General features: G+C 41.4%; 1 protein-coding gene across 2 annotated transcripts in view; it reads right to left on the bottom strand.

The window, feature by feature from the left end:
- Positions 1 to 10,810, bottom strand: part of TIAM2 (TIAM Rac1 associated GEF 2) — a 91,581-nt gene extending 80,771 nt beyond the window's left edge. For both annotated transcript variants that reach the window (XM_027716877.2, XM_027716875.2), the window contains exons 1-3: positions 10,722 to 10,810; positions 8,461 to 9,663; positions 1,636 to 2,071 (exon numbers count right to left, since the gene is read on the bottom strand). In XM_027716877.2, the coding sequence (XP_027572678.2) occupies positions 1,636 to 2,071; positions 8,461 to 9,657 (1,633 nt within the window). In that variant the 5' untranslated portion in view covers positions 9,658 to 9,663; positions 10,722 to 10,810. The remainder of the gene's footprint in view (positions 1 to 1,635; positions 2,072 to 8,460; positions 9,664 to 10,721) is intronic.
- Between the last annotated feature and the right edge of the window lie 9,687 nt (positions 10,811 to 20,497).

The following is a 20,497-nucleotide window of genomic DNA, read 5'->3' on the forward strand; positions in this document are numbered from 1 at the left end:
AAGTAAAAAGCATTGTATCTAACTTATATATTAACTTATAATGTTAGAAGTTAATAATGGTTTCTACAAAGAATTATTCCTCTCCTGTAGCTGCAGAAATTCAGTTAGCAAGAAGGGATGTAACTTGTTCAAGGTCACCAATAAGCCAATTTTATAGCAAAAAAATGAACGTGAAGCACCTAAATTCCTTGTCAAAGCCTCATTATTCCAGAAATACATGAAGAACTACTATATAATGTACTTCAGTTTAGAGTTTTGATAGGATTGTTAGAAACTAACTGAATTTTAGAAGAGGCAGATCAAACTCATATTCATACTCGGTAACACAAATACACACAATAAGAGGGTGGAATTCAGATACTGTTTTTCCCTTTGTATACACTTCTTGTAAGCATGAATCATGCTATCTGATGATCATGGTAAGTGATTTAAACTGTTAAGACTGCCTACATTTTGATTCCTTGATAACAAGTCTCCGAATTATTAGGCAGAATTGCCTCATTCTAGTGAGTTTGCTTCTTTTAAATCAGCACTGTCAAGGACAACATTACCAGAACTTGATGTTTGCTGTTCATTTTTCTTCAGGTCTACACCCACGCAGAATTTTGAAAAGGGTAACCTGTGGGAAAGTTGTTATTTTCTCTCCTCTAGTCCCATATATGCTAGGAAATTATTAAGTTTGATCATTTCCCTACTCATTAACTTAGCATTATATTTACTGAAAGGCAAATCCTCTGGATGCAATTCCAAAAAAAAAGGCCTATGAACTCACTCTTCCCACAATAGATGTTATTTTCCTTCTCACACTTCCTGACATCCATACACTTCTTGCAGCACACTCTGAGCCATCAATATACATGGAGAAAGCAGTACTGAGTACAATCACATCTGCAGCCACCCCTTTTAGTGAATTGCCTTCCCACAAGGCTGTTTCACAGCAGCAGTAGCTGTGAGAGATGGGAAGCAAGTCCTAGGAATGGTCCATGGCAACTATGCCTTGGGCACCACAGGCCTTGCTGTGCTGCTGCTGCTTCAGTCTCCTCTGCCCTGAACCACATACTTTTTTGTGTAAATGTTTTGGCATGTGGAGTTCACCTCTTCATTATACTGCCACCTAAAGCACTGGAAATAAATTAAACTTTTTATATTAACCTACCCTACTTTTAAATAAACTTCATAGAAGAGCCTAAGGAACTGTGTGTCTGTGACAGGAAACTGGGCACCAGTGACCTCTCCTGACCCTGATGTTTTGAGTCCCTCCAAGACAGAGGTGTAACTTTGGTATTTTCCCCAGTTTTGGTTCAGTTTGGTCTTTGACCTTCAAACATCCAAAAGGATCTTCTAAATCCCCAGTTCTGCATGAATACACAAACTGGGAAATCAGACAAAACAACTCCCACTATGGTATGAAACACAAGGTTGCATGTGCAATACTAAAACATTGAGCATCACCTCAATTCAGTGGGCTGCTTAGGCACATGCTCCACTTTAAGTGGTAGGTAGATCTTGTAAAGGTAGGTATAATTTTCTGATCCCCTTAAACCTGCTAACAGAAGCCAGCATGCATGAAAGGCTCCTGAGACATGACAGAAAGAACTGCTGCTGCCAAGCTGAATGATAAACATGGTGGTTTACCTTTGAGTGTGACCCAGTACTGCTTCCACTTCCGCCGTGTGATCAGCTCCAGCTTTTTCTCCTTCTGCAGGGTCACCAAGGGTTTGAAGAACAGCCACCCTGCCTTGCGCACCACTCCTTGCTCTTTCTCATACAACAAATCCAGCTGCTCCAAGGAGCTGAGGGACTCGCCACTGGAGTCTTCTGTTTCTGATGAGGTCTCGGTATTCTCCAAGTTCATCCTGCTCATCTCCAGCTCCCGCATGAAGTTTTCATAAATGTTCTGCCTCAAGGCATCACTACTGACTGCATTGGTGGACTCGCTTCTCTGGGACAGGACATGGTTGGAGCCAGGTGACCACAGCAAGCTGGAGAGCTGTGATGGTGCCAGCGTGTCCGTACTGAAGTTGTCCGTTCTGCTGTCTAAGTATTCACTCCCATCTCTACACTTTGGCTCCTGTGCATAAAAGGAATTTATCAGTGATCAGTCAGCAGAGCTACAGTCAAAGACACATCTCATTTGGCAATTAAACTTGTTTCATGAATAGCCACTTCCAGTTCCTTCATCAAGGCCCACCTCTTTTCACCACTACATTATAGGCTTTGCCTCAGTAGCCACTGACACCGCCAGTGCCACCATTCACAATTTTTTCAGCAGAACCCCATTAAAACCCAACTACTAAGTCTGAGCACTTTGGAAATTCTTACACCTGTGAATAATCTCAAATTTCATTAGTGACTACTGTGGCTTCTACTGCCTGAAACTTGAGGTATTTTAGAAGACAAGTATATCTGCCATCTGAAACCCAGGCACCACCACTTACATGCTTGTTTGAGTCCAAATAGGAACAGTGTCACAATAGATTTTTTATTATTGTAGGGTTTTCAATACTTTGGTGCTATCCTATTTGTGCAAGGTGGCTAGATTTAGCTTCAGCACAGCAAGGCTGATTTTACCTCCATTTTCTATTTGTCATATAAGCTGTGCTTAGCCAACAAAAAAAAGGTCAAAAGTTGAGAATATTTTAAGATTGTTAGTATTGATCAATTGACTAAAATCTAATCTAATAGAATACGTGACTTAAAAATAGAAAGGCACACTTGCTGACTGGCATGGATCCAGTCTCCAGACTGCAGAGGTGTGTATTTTCTGACTTGCTGTAAAACCCCTGAGAGCTTGATCATCTCATCAAGCACTGATGGGCCTTTCTCCTACTGCACTGTGCAACTTCATCCCTTGGATTGAAAGGGCTGGCCAATTTTACTTGGAATACTCAGGCCTGATGGTATGATTTTCTTGCCACTGCTTGTCAACATGGGACCTTGTTGCCAGACTGGACCTTTTCTTTCTTAAGCCTTTCCCAGCGATATGCTGACTGCTCCCCACTCTCCCAGGATCCAGTGATGGACAAGGATTTTTGTACTACCCAAGACAGAGCTCCTTGGACTAACTTCACTGTCAAGAACCACACCATCCATCCTAAGAAGCCATTTATTGTCTTCAAAACTCAAGTGTTGCCAATGCAATTTAAAAGTAACCAAGACACAAGAAAATAAAACACGTTGCCTTTTCCAGTAAAAGTATGAGGGAAGAGAAAAGAAGAGATGGCTATAAATGATTCAAGAAGTGAAGCTATTACCCTCAGGAATAATAAAGCTATTATACTTTCAAGTTTAGACTGCTTCTCTAAAAGCATTTTGTTGCTCATAGACTACTGTACATGAACAAAGTAAATAAACATCGGTCTCCTGTGAGCTGTTCTCACCAGCAGCTTTGAAAGCAACTACTTTTTTGTTCTTTTGCTTCTTACTTGATGTTCTTCAAAACTGAAGCGGAAAAGCTGTGCTGTGTTTTGATAGCATCAGGACCTCCACCACACGGCCAAGAACAACAGTGGGATTGTACACCCTCCCAAGCAATGCCAGACAAGCCGCTTCTAAAGCAGCAGGACACTGCTAGCTGTGGCCTCACAAAAGCCAGTTAGAACTGAAAACCATGTTCCCTTACAGTGCACTGAACTTCAAGTCTGGCTTTTCAGATCACTGTTTGGTGATGAGGATCCAGTTCTCCTGATAATGGAGCATCTTCCTCAAATCTTATTTCAGAGTGCTAACCAGTGTTCTCCAGGAGTAACTCTCTAAACATCAATGGTTTAGCTGTTTTTTATATGGCAAAGGGAGGAAAATAGACACAGGGAGTGGCAAACCAGGAAATAATCCTGCATGTAATGCGTTAATGCCACAAAGTGACTGTAGAACATGGATTATACAACTGCACTGGCCATCTGCAGTTCAGTCAGAAACTGACAGCTTTCTCCACCCTTGTTTTAATTACTGTCACTGTACTTGTGTGCCAAATTCCTGCATTTTAATTGTTTGACTATTCTCCAGGAAATGCTAGCGTCCCCTAGAAAACATTAGCATGCAGCTTATTAAGAATATGTATTTCTTTCAGTCCCAAAGCACCAGTAAGAGAAACAACACAAGACACATACATAAGAAGGTGTCTGCTGTGAAGACCCACCACTGGAACAACAAACATTAATGGAAAGGGTGGGATACAACCTGTCCATGAACAGCCACTATCCACAGCCTATGTTTTCTCCACACACACAGAAAGTGTAGAAATGAGGAAGTAAATGGACAAAGGATCCAAAACGAATCCACTTCACCATGACAACATCACTTGTATTTTTCTTTTCTTAAAGAACTGAATTGGCAGAGTCAGGCAGTCTCTGTTGGTTCTTGGGGAGGCTGTCACTGTAGCAGTATCTGTCACCGCTGAAAAGGTTTGACCCAAGTTGCTGCTCCTGGTGGTTTTCCTGTCAGGCAACTTTTTGCCCATTTTCCCTCTGTTGCATCTAGTGATGATAGAAAACCACCACTGTTTCTGCTTAGCTGTATTTAAGGAGATCTCTCAATGTTTGAGATATACTCTGGAATAGTTATAGATAATACAAAAGTTAAAGGGGCTAAGATACCAATTAGACAAAGTGACGCATGTAATAATTATCTGTAAAGAACAGCATAGGAAACAATGCAGCCTGCTACATTTCTTAGGATCCCAGCTAAAAGGAGAATCTAATACCAGTTTTCAAGTCAAATAAAGAGGTTGACTCAATGTGTTTTTCTTTTACATTCTCTTTTTACCACTTAAGGGCTCTGGCTTATAAAGTCATAAAATTTCAGATATGACTCCTATAAAGAGGCTATTTGAGTTCATTGAAGAACTTTCTTCAGTAGCTGTTTCTGGTGGCTGGATTTCCATTTTACACAGAATTTGCTAATTTTCTCCATGTTATAGAGTTACATACTGAGTTTACACCACCACCTATAGCAGTATCTGACTGTGCAGCAAGTCTGCCTAAATTCTGTCCACAAGTCTCACATGCATCACATCATACACCTTGCAGCTCACACATAGTGTATTGTGATATAGCATCATCCCAATGCCACTTCAGCATGGATTAAACTAAATGAGGACATGCTCTTCAGTAGAGCATCCATGATGCATTGAGGGAACACTTTAGGACACCTTCATGCAATAAAACCTGGGTCATGGAACAGAATGAACTGCAAGTCTTTATGCAAGACCATTATTAGAAAGGCAAGCTCAAAGGGAAGTGATTCTTCCCCTGTACTCAGCACTGGTGAGGCCACACCTGGAGTACTGTGTCCAGTTCTGGGCCCCTCAGTTCAGGAAGGATATTGAGGTGCTGGAGCAGGTCTGGAGAAGAGCAATGAGGCTGGTGAAGGGACTCGAGCACAAGTCCTGTGAGGAGAGGCTGAGGGAGCTGGGGCTGTTTAGTCTGGAGAAGAGGAGGCTCAGGGGAGACCTCATCACTCTCTACAACTACCTGAAATGAGGATGTAGCCAGGTAAGGGTTGGTCTCTTCTCCCAGGCAACCAGCAGTAAGACAAGAGGGCACAGTCTTAAGCTCTGCCAGGGGAGGTTTAGGTTGGATATTAGGAAGAAATTTTTTACAGAGAGGGTAATCAGGCATTGGAATGGGCTGCCCAGGGTAGTGGTGGATTCACTGTACCTGCAGGTTTTTAAAATGGGACTGGACATGGCACTTAGTGCCATGGTCTAGTAACCACGGCGGTGTTGGATCAAGGGTGGGGTTTGCTGATCTTGGAGGTCTTTTCCAACCCAGTTGATTCTATGATTCTATGAATTCCAGGATATATCAGATCAAGTCAGACATAAGGAAACATTCAAGTAAGTGGACAGGGCACAGCCAAGGACTCCTCTGGAATATCCCATATGCAAATCTGTTTATGGATGATTTAAAACAGGTGCAGAGGAAGGGTGCCAGAAGGAAAAGGAAACAGACTTTCTATCTTAACACAGGAGACCAAGGAGAGTCTGCATAGCCCCCTAAATTTGGACCAAATAAAGATATCATTTCTCCCTTTAAATAAATTGTAACAGATTAATTAATAGGGAAAAATAACTAATGTCACAGGCAATACTGACATCAGAAAAAACTGGCTGGGACTACAATTACTCTGCCAGTTAGCCAGCATCAGAGTAAGAGGGTTTGGAAAGAGCCTTCAAGATGGGGAAAAGTCTACCTGTGTTTAAGTTGCAATTCATTCACAAAAAGGATTAAATTCCACTGCCTTTCAAGAGTCAAGGGTCTGGTCTCAATATCCCAAACCTGTGCTTCCTGGTCCTGCATCCCCATGAAGCAGGCAGTTTGGCTGACTTGTTTCCACTGGGGCAGCTGGAGGGACTATCTACCCAGCCAGCACCACCACTTAGGCCCACTTATAGGGAAATATTCCAGCTTTCACCTACGTTCAGCCCAAGTGACTCATATTCAGTTCTTAGTAATGTAACGATGAAGGGACACAATGTTCAGAGCAAGGCACAGTTGCTGAGATGAACAGTCCTGCAAACAGGACTAACCATCTAACAGATCATAACCACTCATGATATTTCTGCATTTTTAAGCCAAAGGGCCTAGTGAGAGTATCATCATTACCAAATTACAACACAGCAAACCCCTGAAGAGACAGCAGTTTACTCAAAGCATGCAAGATGGAAAGGAACCGACCAAGCCTCACAAGGAACTGCAAAACTATAAACATTCACTACTTCCCTCTTGTCCTTCCTGTTGCTGGATACTTGTCTGATTAAAATCAGTGACTAACCATTTCCTATGCTTTTTTCTAAGAAACCACCATTTTTGGAGCTAGGGCTGTTCTCCCTCTACCAGAATCTGATTCAAGCTTGATGTAATCTCGCCAGCCAAACTTCCTTGCTGTGTCTGAAGCCAGTTCACTGCACAGTGAATTCAAAACAGCTATGAATCGCACACCACAAATACCATTCTGAAAATGTCATAACTAAGTAATACATGGCAAAGGTCTGGGATGCAGAAATCATATGTAAAGCCTGGCAGTAAAATCCAGAACTGCTAGAGATGTTGAAACCAGTGAAGAATCCTGGAACACAGCACTGAGGCTCCTCCGTGATTCCAGTTTTTTCTGCCTTCTCTTTCATAGCTGAGTAAGAAGGTGAAAAGATAGCATCTGATAAAACACATGAGGAGCAACTCATAAAAGAAGTGATCCAAATAAATGGCTTTCATTTTCATTTCCCAGCTCTGTAGCTGCTACCTAGGATCCACATTGGCAAACCTCATTTCTGAGCCTAAGAGTCTGATAGAGTTTTACATTGCAATGACAGATGCTTGTTAAGCACAACATTTGTCTGAATTTCCAGCACAGGAGACAGTGTTTGCTCTACATGCCCCATAAAGCATGTATTATGATCTACTGCTTAGCTGCTGCCTAAGTTGAAGAAGTGGGTGTTCCCTTCACTCTCTGCTAACTTCTGAAGTGGCCAGAACCTCCTCAATGTTGCTGAAAGGGAGCACCCTTCATTTAGGGAAGCACAGTCACTGTTCCTGTATGAGAAACACTAAGGAAGATTAAATAAAATAAAAAAAAAAAAAGATCCAAACCAAAACAAAAATAGGTCTGTGCCCTCCATTTCAGCTTGCAAACTCATGTGCAGAGTCCAGGCACAGTCTGGTATTTAAAGAGCCCAACTGTGGGGCCTACAGCTAGAGATGAGAATTTCATTCCTGACCAGAGGCATTCTAAAGTCCTATTAATGGGATTAGTCTTCAATTCTTCTAGGAAACGTCCTTTCTCTCCCTCTTGCCCTCTTCCCATCTCCTTCTTCACACTACCATCTCCCAGTGAGCCAGATGGCAACTCAAGCTTTTCCATGTGGCTAACTAAGCTGACACACAGGGAGGAGGAGGTTGCTCCATGCAATGTCTTCAGAGGAGGTGGAGGCAGAACCAGCAGCTCTGGTCAATACAGTTGCTTGCCTTGCTAGAGACAGACCAATAGTGAAATCACAGTGAGTGGTGAAGCCAGTAACACAGACAGAGAATATCTGCAAAGATAGTTACAATGTCCTCTTTCTACTACTCCTTCTACACTCTTTAGACAATGTATGCTGATTCATAACACATATATAATAGCGTTATATTTTCATAGATGAAACAAAAAGAAGTCTTAAAAACTCCCAAGGCACTTTTTAAGTAATGCAATGATTTCAAAAGCAAATTCACTGAGACATTAGGCTGCAAAGATTGGAGTTAACTTAAGAAGGGAAAATTGCACACAGAAACATATATCTTTTCTTGCTGTTGACATTTCAGACAGCACCAGGGATGCAGTACTTTTCAGAATTCCGCAAAGTACTAAAAGAGATAAGCAAGTAATTATCCTGCAAGAAAGACAAACATGATGCAATCGCTATGCTTATAAGAGGAATCTACAAACCAATTTTCAGACATTTAGGTTGGGGTTTGTACATACCTGCAGCTTCCTTTTCTTCCTTGACAGACTTCCTGTCCAGTCACTGATGCGTCGCATTCGGTTTTTTAATGTATCCTTCTTGGATGCATCTTCACTGAGAGGCTTAGACTTCCTGCATGGGAGTGTGTAGGAGGTGTAACGTGCAGGACTTCCCTGCTCTACCCTGGAGGGAACATCAATGTCTGAGGCAAATGAGACACGATTGCTTAGGCTACCAGGAGTGCCAATATACTCATCAGACAGCCTGATCCCAGGTGGAGGAGTGCTTTCCAAATTTGTATCCTTATAGAGATCTCGAAGTGAGGAAAGAGATGAACTTTGGTTGAAGGACTTCTTGTTTTCGCTTGCTGGGAAACTGGCTCGAATGCTTGTATCCGGAGTGCTCCTGGTCAAATATGAACCATCCAGCTCATTAATGTCCCCAGCATTTCCCCAGAGAGAGTCATACCATGAAGACTCGGAGCTGAGGGAGCTTCCTTTACTAGATCGAAGCCTTGAATCAGTAGGTGACAGACGATGGCTTGAAGAACAGTCTGCACTGGAGTTCCTCCTGACATCCAGCAGGTTATTTGGCTTAGATTCCAAGGCAGGTGAATACCTCAGCAACTGCACTGGTCCACTGGACTCCTCTGTCGGTACCTTGCTGTTGTTGCTGTTGTGAAACTCGACCCTCAGGCACCCGTCCAGCTTCCCCAGTGTTTTAATGAGAACTTTTGGACTCTTCCTGTCCTCTGATGGGGAGGTTGATGCAAGACTCTCATTCTTTCCATAGCAATTTAAAATGTGGCCATTGCATTCTCGAGAGGCAGCATGATTACTTCCAGCTTGAAGGCCAATATAGTGGAAACCATTCTCCGGCAAAAACATTGCATTATTTCCTTGGCAGTAGTCCCCTGAGGCATTTGTCCTGTGTTTGGCATGGGCATTGCTTTTGGGGACCTTCATCACAGTGTCACTAAGTCTGGATGAATAAGGCTGACTACTCTTGAAGTGTGAAAGGCAGCTTCTGGCAAGGGACCTTGATTTGTAGTTTGAGCCACTGCTGGTATGTCCCCATCCATGCACAGAGCAAGACTTTTCATCTTTAGCATGAATGCTGCGAATTTTCAGAGAGCAAGGCTTCTGCTTGGCACCAGCTGTAGCAGCAGCATGACTTTTTGATCCCTGAAGACTGTATTGGCTTTCTGAATTCCCCATTTTCCACTAAACCAAGAAGAGTTTCATTAGAAACAATGGTTAGAAGACAGAGCAAAAAATAACAGACCATTTTTACCCTTTACACAGGAAAACGTCTATTTAAAAAATGACATGAAACAATTGTTTCAAGAAAAGCCATTAAATAGCCATTTACAACATTAAATTCATAACTGAACTTATTTTAAGGGCAGCCTAGGAAAGTCTATTCTCTGTATGGTTCATTACCCTGCTGTTATAATGCTGGAATCTAACTCCATTGAAATCATGTCAACACCTTTCTCCACCCACACACTTGGCAACGTCCTTATAACTTACAAAATCTCTGGCTCCCAAGAACAACGGCATAATGAAAGGGAGACAGCAAGATAATAATAACTTAGATGTAGAGTGAACTGTACTTTCAGAGAAATCCCTTCTGCCAGGAGGAAAGCCCATTGCAGTTTTAGCTTGACTGATTTCTGTGCAACCAAGTGTTGCCTCAACAAAATGTTCACTAAACCCCAGCTTTGTGCTTAAATGGAGTTAATCTAGGAGAAAGGAAAAAAAAAAATGCCAAAAATCAAACAAAAAATAACTCAGTTAGCAAATAGCCTCATCTTCCACTACAGCACAAAACTGCATTATGTTCATTCAGCACAGTGCAGTTCGATAGTTCACTTAGTAAAACGCTCTTCAGCTTTTCACAGAATTCACAGTGAATGGCACACAGCGGAGCAGTTACATTGCCCCAGTGAGGTGACTGAAGATTTCAAACCTACATGAAGTGCACCCTAAAGTAAAAAAACTGTTCTGTTCCTTTTGTTACTCGGAGTGAATCTCCACTGTTCGCAATTTACAGAAACAACATTAATGTACTTTTTCCACTGGCACTATGCTGCTTTACACATTGGATCTCAGACTATCACCCGTAGGAGAATACATTGCCACCTCACTAAAATTTCATCAAAATAAGCCACACTGAAAGCACAGTCTTCTTATCTTCTAGGGTTTGTATGTTTTGACATCCCTACTTCTAGCCCTGAGCACTTACAGATTAAAAGTATAGTATAAAACAAAGAGCAAACCTGTAGGATCACTCAAACATGGGCGCGGTTAGCAGTTAGCATGCTCTGCATCGTCTACGTGGCCATTTACTACGCTTGCCAAACCCAGGATGAGTTGCATGCAGCCTTCCTAGAAAACACCAAACAGACAAAAAAAAGGTTTTCGGTCAAATAGAACTTACATTTTACTCCAACTGTAAGCAAAATGAATAAGAAAAAAAATCAGAGTTTACAAACGGAGAAGGCTGGTGAAGGGGACTCCTGGACTTAAGATACACGTTTTTATAAACATACTTTATCAATTGGAATTGAATTAGTACAAATAAGTCACTAAGTGTCTTATTTTCTAATTCTTTCTTTCTCCCCTCTCACTGACAAGTAAAGATAAACTTTGAGCCCCCTCCAGTTTTCGTTTTGGAAGACCAATTACAGTCGGCAGGATTGCGCAGTGATCATTACAATGTGGACCAAACTGATCAGAGCAATGTCCTACAGCATCTGTTTATCCTTCTCCATGCCTGGATTCCAACTATGACCTTTGCAGCAAAAGGCCACCATGCAATTCACTCCAGCAGCCACCCAGCAACCTCCCTCTTTAGGTTTCTTCTGATTTTAAGTAAATCTGCCAGTAAAACAAGAAAAAGGCAGCACCAAGCATTGCACACACTCAAAGGTAACAGGACCCAAGTTCTTCCTAACACTCTGAAAGTATTGGCTCTTTGCTTGGCACACAAAGGCTGCAGCTCACAGCAAAAGAACCAAAGCTGGATCACAGAACACACCAGCAGTGTAGGGATTGAAACATTAGTAGGAAAGAAGTTGTACAACATCTTAGACTCAGTTTTGGAAAATGCATTACAGCTAGAAACCATTCTTAATACACTACCACCAAAATTATTCTTTTCTGCCTAAATTCCGTGGCTACTCTTCATCATTTTCAATTGACTACCTACTTGATTTGAACATGCCGGATTTTGCTCTTTTTGTGGCTATTCACTGTATAAGAACCTTGAAGATATTTAAATTAATTCACTGGTAACCTAGGTATTTTGCTAACCTTACCAAAAACAAAGGTAAAGGTTGCAAACTAGAACCAAAAACAGTCTTAACAGCAAGCCTAGAAAAAGGTTAGCAAATAAATTACTTAGAAAAGAATATCATGATAGAGATGCTACAGACCTATAAAGATAAATTCACAGCTGTTATCACGAAGATATTTGATAAAACAGATCAGTCTCAGAACTTTCATTTTACACTCAAAAAAATCTGTTAAATTTGCTTATTCTCTCCAACAATTTGGAAGGTTGCTATTTATGACACGCTTGCCTTGCAGGATTGATTTGCCTATGCTGCTAAGTGCACTCCTTTATGTAAACAGTTTTTAAAGTGTCATATACAACTTTGATTGAACAAAAGACTATTGATTCAAGGTTAACAGAAGAAAATACACAAACTTCCTAAGCTCCAAGCTGCTGAACAAATTGCGAACACCCAGCAAAACTGCATTCCTATATCTAAGAGGCACAGACCACAAACAAGCAATGAGTTTATGTTCAGAATTCTTCATCTGGGAGCAGAAAGTACATTCAACAAGGGGGCTTTGAAGGGCTTATATCTATTCATAAGGAAACACTAAATACAATTTGTCTAAAGAAACAGGCAAAAAGACCATCTGGTCTCCATAGTGATTGTGCAATGGTTAGGTAATCCTTTTAACAGAGTAGGTAGTAAGCAAGCTGCTGTTGTGAAACTCAAAAGACAGACATTCAATTCATTAAGGCTTGAGCTGCTGCTACCAGGGTCCATTGTACATGTCTGATCCCATATACAGGCCACATAATGGATGAACGAATAAATTTATCTCAGGGTACAATGTCTACAAAACAGTGTCTCAGTCTGTGCAGGAATCAGTCTGCACTACAACAGAACAGTCAATAAATCCCATAGAAATAGCCCCAAGGGATTTTCCTCAGCATTCTGGTCATCCAAAAAGCTATGATAGGCTCAACATCCGCGCACGCTGCGATAGCCCATTGGGGCATCTATGAAGCTGTACAAAGACCATCACCCTGGAAATCAGCTGTCATGCCTTTTGCTTGCTTCACATTTGTGCGAAACAATTTTATTTCTGCTAATTCCAATTGGTGAAGCAGGAGTAAAGCAAGCCAGCTTATACCCAAAGGCAGTGTGACACAGGGCCTGGGTGGTGGTCACGTACAAACTCTGGTTGTGCTCACTCCAAACACTCATGGTGTTTTACACTATTGATCTGTGGAAGCCCTGGAAATTACAGTGCAGGGCAGAGAGTTCAGCTTCCACTATTTTTCTCACAGTAACCTATCACTGCAGAAGACAAGGTGCTTTTCTTGCTTCCTATGCAGAGGGATGAATACTTCTTGTGAGCAAAACCAGTTTCTATGAATATTTTCAGCAATTATAATCAGCATAATTAGAAAGCAGCTCACTGTGCCTGAAGATGACTATTAAGAGTGTATTTGCTTTCAATTATAACCACATTCCTTAAAAAAGAAGTTTTCAGTCTTCACCCTGGTTCCCCTTGACACATTCAAAAAAACCCAGCTATGCAAACATACTAATCCGGGAATCCCACCATCCCCACCACACCCAACCATTAACACCAGTCATAACCCTAGAGCTAAAAATGCATTTCCCCACCTTGGGGTTTCTCAACGTAAAGTTCTCCCAGATTTTTTTTACTTACAAAAATAAACACATGAGCTCAGGCATTTCGGAGAAGCGCCTGCCACCTATACTCCCTAATTATTACCACCACAGCTAGGCTGCTTTATGAAAGTTAGATGAGAAAATTACTTTCTAAGATTAAGGTAAGCACACATACAAGTAGTGCTCAGCAGTTGCAGGGGTGCTTTCCTTTCCAGTCTTAATCTCTCAGAGGTGTACAAACGACTCACTAACCATATTGCAAGCAAAAGTGAATCAGAGCAATAATATCCCAGTACTACGTTTGCATATGAGATATAACTAGGAAATATTGCATTATGAATTGGTGGAAGATCTGAGTAAAGGGATATGGGCTCCTGCACTGCTTTCATCTGCTACAGCGGGAACACATACCAAACACAATTTTGCTACTGTCAGACATCTGCTTCCCATACAGTCACACTAACCAGGCTGAGACTTTCTAAAACTACAGGTCAGAAAATGTCAAGCTTCTAGATGGGAAGCAAGCACAGAGCCAGGCTGAATGTTCCACAGCCACAGTCAGCATCGGACAGTGGTCATATACCAGTCACTAAAAGGGAAGAGACTATGCCCTTCCTAGGGAGGTTCATCAGATTTCCCTGACTGAGACTCACCATCCAGGACATTAGAGAAGCTCAACTAACGTCAATCCTAGCAAGGTTAAACTTTAGCCTGGATCAAAAAGTTACCCTCATGAGACAAACACATGTACCGAAGCTCTCTCTCTGATGTATTTTGATGTCTTTAATTCCTCTGGATGGCTGGTTAAAACCAATCTTCACTGGCAGTTGAATAATAAGTGATCTACGATTAACCATTTAAACCCTGCTGAACTTCCTCACAAAACTACTGAAGACTTACAGGGAAGTTGATTCTTACTTTACTAAACATGGCATCCATGCAAAAGTGGCAAAAACAATGACAAAAAGAAAAAAAAAAAAGAGAACAGAATGGATTGGTCTAGAGGAGGATAACATCATCCCATCAAACAGGCACCACTGAGTGAAGGCTCATTAAGAAATGCAGGAACTCATGAGAGTCTCCAGTGCTATCAGGAATAAAAATCTTCATGCACAGTAGAAGAGGTTAAATTTAAAACTTCCTATCATTAACAAGGAAAAGGCATTTAAAAAATAGCTAGATTAAGAGCTAAAAAAATAGGTAATAGCTAGAACTAGCTGCCTTGTCCCTATAAAATAAGATCCACATAGAATCACAAAGGTTGGAAAATCTCTCTAAGATCATGGAGTTGAACTGTTAACCCATCACTGACAAGTCCACCAGTAAACCATAATGTCACACCCACATGCCTTTTGAGAACTTCCAGGGATGGTGATCCCATCACTTCCCTGGGCAGCCTATTCCAATGCCTGACCAACCTTTCAAATGAAGAATTTTTTTTCCAATATCTAATCTAAACGTCCCTTGGCACAGCCTGAGGCCATTTCCTCTGTTACCTGGGAGAAGAGACCAACCCCCATCTTCTTAGTTCTTCACAATGACACACCAGGACACAGTTTAAATGTTTTAAGAAAGCCTTTTCTTGAGGGAGGAAAGAAAGAAAGAAAGAAACTAGCCAAGAATTTTATTTTTCACTTGTAGCTTAAGCAGCAACCACATGTCACAACCTCTTCAGACTTTCTTCACCAGCAAGAGGATTGTTACCCGTACCAGTGCAGTTCCTTTCAAGAGGGGATAGGACTCCTACCAGGAGAACCTGCCACTGGGCACAGTCCCTCACAGCCATCCACATGGGTATAAACATCTGCCAAAGAAAGGCAGAGCTTCAGCTCACTCTGCAGTGACATAATTACTTTTCCAGAGGCCCTTTATATATTAAGGGCAGAGTGTATCTCATCAACTACTCTCCAGTGATGAAGCAAGAGGAGTCATGTGCTTTCTGCTGTGTTTAAAAATTGTATTTCTACAAGGGCAGGTAAAGACTCCCAATCACAGAGCAGGGTCGTGATGGCACCTCTGGACTGCGCATGTGGAGCAGGAAGGCATGGAGAGGAGAAAACACAGTGCCAGGGTCTTTACATACGCAGCTGCCCTGAGTGCATGGCTCATAAGCGCACCACAAGAGACTGTCATCAGGATTAGAGGAGCTGAGGTAGTGGAGAATCTGAAAGTATTTCAAAGTAATAAAAAAAAGGAAACAGAGAATCCCCTTGTTAATATGAAATTACCAACCTGTTTTCTTTTAATGGCAGATCAAGTTAGAAATGTTGCATGTTTAGATGTACATCAACTACGCTAGTGGGTTTTCACATCAGGAAAAGCCTTTTGTGTTGTTTTTTTGTTTGTTTTAATTGCCTCAGCAATTCCTACCCTTTCTCTCAAACTACTTTTACATCCTCTTTCACCTAATGGTTAAAACACTGTCAATTTTAAATAGGTTACAAAGTCTTTGAAATTGTATATAACTAACTTTCAGATACTAACGTGTTCATAAATTTTCAAAAGAATCACTGTGCTTTGTGAATTCTTATAAGGATACAGAATTGCAGGTTTGAAGCTTTAATTGACTTTTAATCTACTCTGGCTTTTAATCTGAAAGTAATACATAATGCTAGAATGTGAACCTGCCCTCCCCTTCCTGCATGACTGTGTATGGACGGATATGTGAAATTAATGAGGGGGGCAGGTTAGCACAACACTGTAGCTGGATTAAATGTGGAGTTTCTTACTGGAAACAATTTACTGTATGTTTTAGAACTACGCAGTTTGGTTACACGCTTCTACAAATCAGAAGCAGATTTCTTATTCCTGCAATCTCAATCACATTCCTATTATAAAAATATACCATAATAATTATACTGTGGTATTCTTGGCAAGATACTTTGCATTATATATCACTGTATTCAAAGAATGAAAAACCAAAACACCACAAGTATGCCTGTATTTAAAAAAAAAAAAGGACTATTTTGCCTTAAAAATTCAGTTTAAAGACAGAATTCCTCACTGACTCATTAGTCTCTATAGAGTTCTAGCTTCCAGTATTAGAAACTGTTTGGTAGCTTACAGATCAAATTAAAGCCAATCGTTTTTCTCATTAAACATAAGTAGCCATTATGACCCCAGACGATTCTTTTCATGCTGTGACTCATAAGTACATTGCATATGGACTTCTAATTTCACAGTTGAAGCAAGAAAAGGACAATCTCCTTTTCTGGTTACTTTTCTTAAAATAACATTAATTCCAACAGGTCTATACTGCATCATAGTTATATCACAACGGAATTACACATCCCTTACCTGGGATGTGATTCCTTCTTTTACTCAACCCAATTCTTCTGGGTCCAAGATACTGGTAGCTTAATTAAATTAAGCCTTATAGCTTTCAAGCTAGTGCAATATGGAAGGTTGAGTCAAGCCTGAAGATCCTTATCATATTACACCAGTGTTGATATAATCTAAATCTCTAGGGTCTTATTTTTCTTTGGCAGCAAAAACAAATTTCACCATTTGTAAATGTTATTGAATTTATACACAATGGCTAAAGTGCACATCCATTTAAATAAAAGCTATTAAGCTTGTTAAAAACAAAAAACAAAAAACACACAACACCAGGAGCGCCAGCTGACATCTTTGCTCAATGCAGTAGCTGCAGTAGTTAAAGAGTTGATATGTCAAAGGGTCTATTTCCTGCCCTTGAAGGGGAAATGAACTCAGTGATCTGAAAGGTCTTTTCTTCTCAACCTACTCCAGCTGTAAGCATACTGGCAGGTCCTGATGCAGATTAACACGGTGCTTTCAAGGGATTTCAAGGCCTGAGGCCTCAGATGGGGAGGATGGTGTGCCTGAAAGGAGCCACAACTGGGCTCCAGCATCACTGCCCACCCTGAGCTGTGGAGTAACAACATTTTGGAGACTGAGCTCAAATCTGCTCAAATCTTCACCTAGACAAACTCCTGAAGAGGTCTCTGCCTCAGCCCTCCTCACTTATGATAACAACAGGAGGGGAGACTGGGGCTTTCTGGTCAAACCAGGATTCCCAAAGCTCTGCCAAGAACATCTACCTTTCTCCTTTCTTGTCTTTTCTGGTAATAACCACCTCATCATATCAAATACAACCATACTTGGTATGTAGCTATGGGGATATTCTCTCACGCATACCCACCCAAACATCAGCTTTGGTGAAGGTAGGAGAAAGGTTATTTTTGGACTAGGATACAGCTCAAAACACCATATCTTGAGTAGCCCCACAGACCCTACCAAAACAAGAAGCAAATGGTAGAAAGGATGAACAATCCAAGACAGGAACATCAACACATTCTGCCCATAAAGGTTCTTTTTGGCACAACACATTCCAAGTCTATCGGACCAACTCTTAACCGTGACACCAGAGAAAAACTTCCATTAGCAACTGGCAGAACAGTGTGTTTCAGGCTGAGGGACAGGGGCTGGACTTCCTGCCTGTCACCTATTACACAGTCCACTCCACAAGTGGGAGGGGGAAACCGCGTCATGTTTGGGATGGTCTTTTCTACTCTCAGTTTACACATTCATAAACACCCGAGGGTGTCGATTCCAAAGTAAATGCTTTCCTACCTTTGGCTCTGAGACTTCCTGAAGAGGACAGAGGATCTAGGATTTAGACACCGAAAGTAAACTTGAGACACAGTTCCTTGGAAAATTGAAAGCAGATCTTGATTTTTGCATGCCAAGAGCTCTACAGCAGTAACACAGCTTAAGGCTTCCTTTCCTGTACCCCTGTAGTACCAGCATGTTACTCACACATTAAAAGAACAGTAAGAGTACACTAAGGATTATGTTTCCCCACTAAAAAATTTGCTTTGCAGTTTCAGAGCTACAGAGTGCCCTATTCAGAGGGTCCTCTCCTCCATGGTACATGGATACCCTTCTCCCATTGAAGGTGATCAGATAAAAAAAATTCCAGCCTTTTCTTCCAAATTGTAACTTGCTATATATTGAATAACATTATCAAATCATCCACCCTAAAGGGAAAGAAATGTATGATTACCAGAATGAAGTCACCAGGGTACAAAATTAACTCAGTGACCACATCAGCAACAAGGATAAACAAAGCTGCAAACTTTGATTGCATTGCACAAGCAATTAATCACTCCTGTTAAAAAAACAAAACAAAACAAAACAAACAAAACTCCCCCCAAACCAAACCAAAAAACCAAACCCCAAACAAAAAACAAAACAAAAACCAACCAACCAAAAAAAAAAACCAACAAAAAAAAACAAAACCCCAAAAACAAACAACCCCCCAACAAACAAACAAACAATAAACAAAAACACAACAACAACAACAACAAAACCAATCAAACAAAGAAAGAAAAACAAAACAAAAAAACCCACACAAACCCAAAAGGGGGAAGGGGTGAAAGACACTTCTCCATTTCTTGGGCATTTGTCTCTTTTTTATTTTGTCTGTGCCACAGAACATAGCATTTTCACAAGTGGTGTACAGTTATGTATTGAAAATCTACATAGAAAGATGATAACCTGTGCAGGACCTACCTCTGCCAGATACAGAAGCTTTGGTTTTCCATAGCATCCCAGTTCAGTATTGGTAGTAATGTTGACTGAAACTTTTTCCTCTAACACTACGCCATCATAACACCCTTGCTTGGCTACACTATTTGTCATAAATCACTTTAAGTGTTACCAAGAATAGACAGAATAATAAAAAAAAATTAAAAGATTCTGAGGGATTATTCAACATACTGTATTGGAAGGGTCACTTTAACATTACAGAAACCATAGTACTATCATACTTTCTCATACTTTGCCTCAAAAAAAAAATCCAGCCTTGTCATTGCAGAACTGTAAAATAATCCCAGCACTGGTTTATTTAGCAATTCAGGCTAATGGAGTTTGACAGATAACCACCAAGAACTCTTTTCTAGAGGAAAACCATTCATCTTGAGTGCAGCCACTGATAGCACAGGGGCTGCAAGTCCTGGCATCACAGCGGCTCACTCTGCCCTCGGGTTTCAGAGGCTTCCCAAGTTCTTCTCCGCTTTTCTTTCAGTGCTCCAAGTCTGGCTGGCAGCCGGTGAGCAGAGAACTGACTGTTCTCCCCCAACATCCCCCTTCCCCGTCTCCAGTTCCACTTCCCGCTCCTACTTACCTTCCCCCGAGCGCTGACTTCAGCTGAATGGGGCGCTGACTCCCGGCTGCCCCAAGTCTTGCCACGGGAACACGGACACGCAGACACACGGACTGTCCCTGCCCTGGGCATGCCAGGAAACTGTGCCTAACACTTCAAAACGCTGAGCCGTTAGGAACTAAAAACAGATCCTGCGCGAGGCTGGATGTATTTTTGTCTGCAGGCTACACACCCTCCTCCAGTTCAATTTTTTCCATTGGTGGAACAGCATGATGCAGACTTAACCAGAGAGTGGTTTTCCACGGTTTTCCGTCTGAAACGATTACGCGGGCCGGCCTGCCACCATGCCGGGCAGCCGCCAGGGAATACACCGTGACTGAGCTCTTGTCTGACCCCACATTCCTCAGCCTCCAAGCTGCTTCCACAGAAAAGCTGCTTGGAAGGCTGCTCAGTGGCAAAGGGTTTGCCTGCCTGAGGGTAGCTCCAGGGTCTCCTCTTTTTTTTTTTTCCTTTTTTTTCTTTTTTCTTTTTTTCTTTTGTGTGTGGGTTTTTTTCCCCCTGGTTTGTTTTTTTTTTTTTTCTTTCCCTCCAAGCTTGCTAGGAGGGAGTGAGTATCCCCAACATCCTTGAGTGAGACACCCTGGCAAAAATGTAATTCCTCCAACCACAGCGGGAATGTTGTAGTTATGAAAACCCACTCTCAAGAGCAGCTCTCAGTTATGTTCAACAACTCTACACAACAGCATCATGTATACAACCGTAAACTCTGGTGCTCTCTTCCTTACTACTTTCTTTTGTCAGACATTTATACTTTCCCGTGGAAAGAATTGTTTTCTAATAACTGACTGCAGATAAAAAATGTCTCTTTACTTGCAAATGGAATCCCCAAGTTTCAATATACAGAGTTAAGCTGTTAAATCTGTAGTTAGGTGCATGCACAATTGCTTTATTATCAGAAAAGCTCAACACTTCATTGATCGCAGCA

This window comes from Pipra filicauda, unplaced genomic scaffold (genome assembly GCF_003945595.2).
Source record: "Pipra filicauda isolate LSUMZ 115617 unplaced genomic scaffold, ASM394559v2 scaffold55_size4083901_pilon, whole genome shotgun sequence".
NCBI lineage: Eukaryota > Metazoa > Chordata > Aves > Passeriformes > Pipridae > Pipra > Pipra filicauda.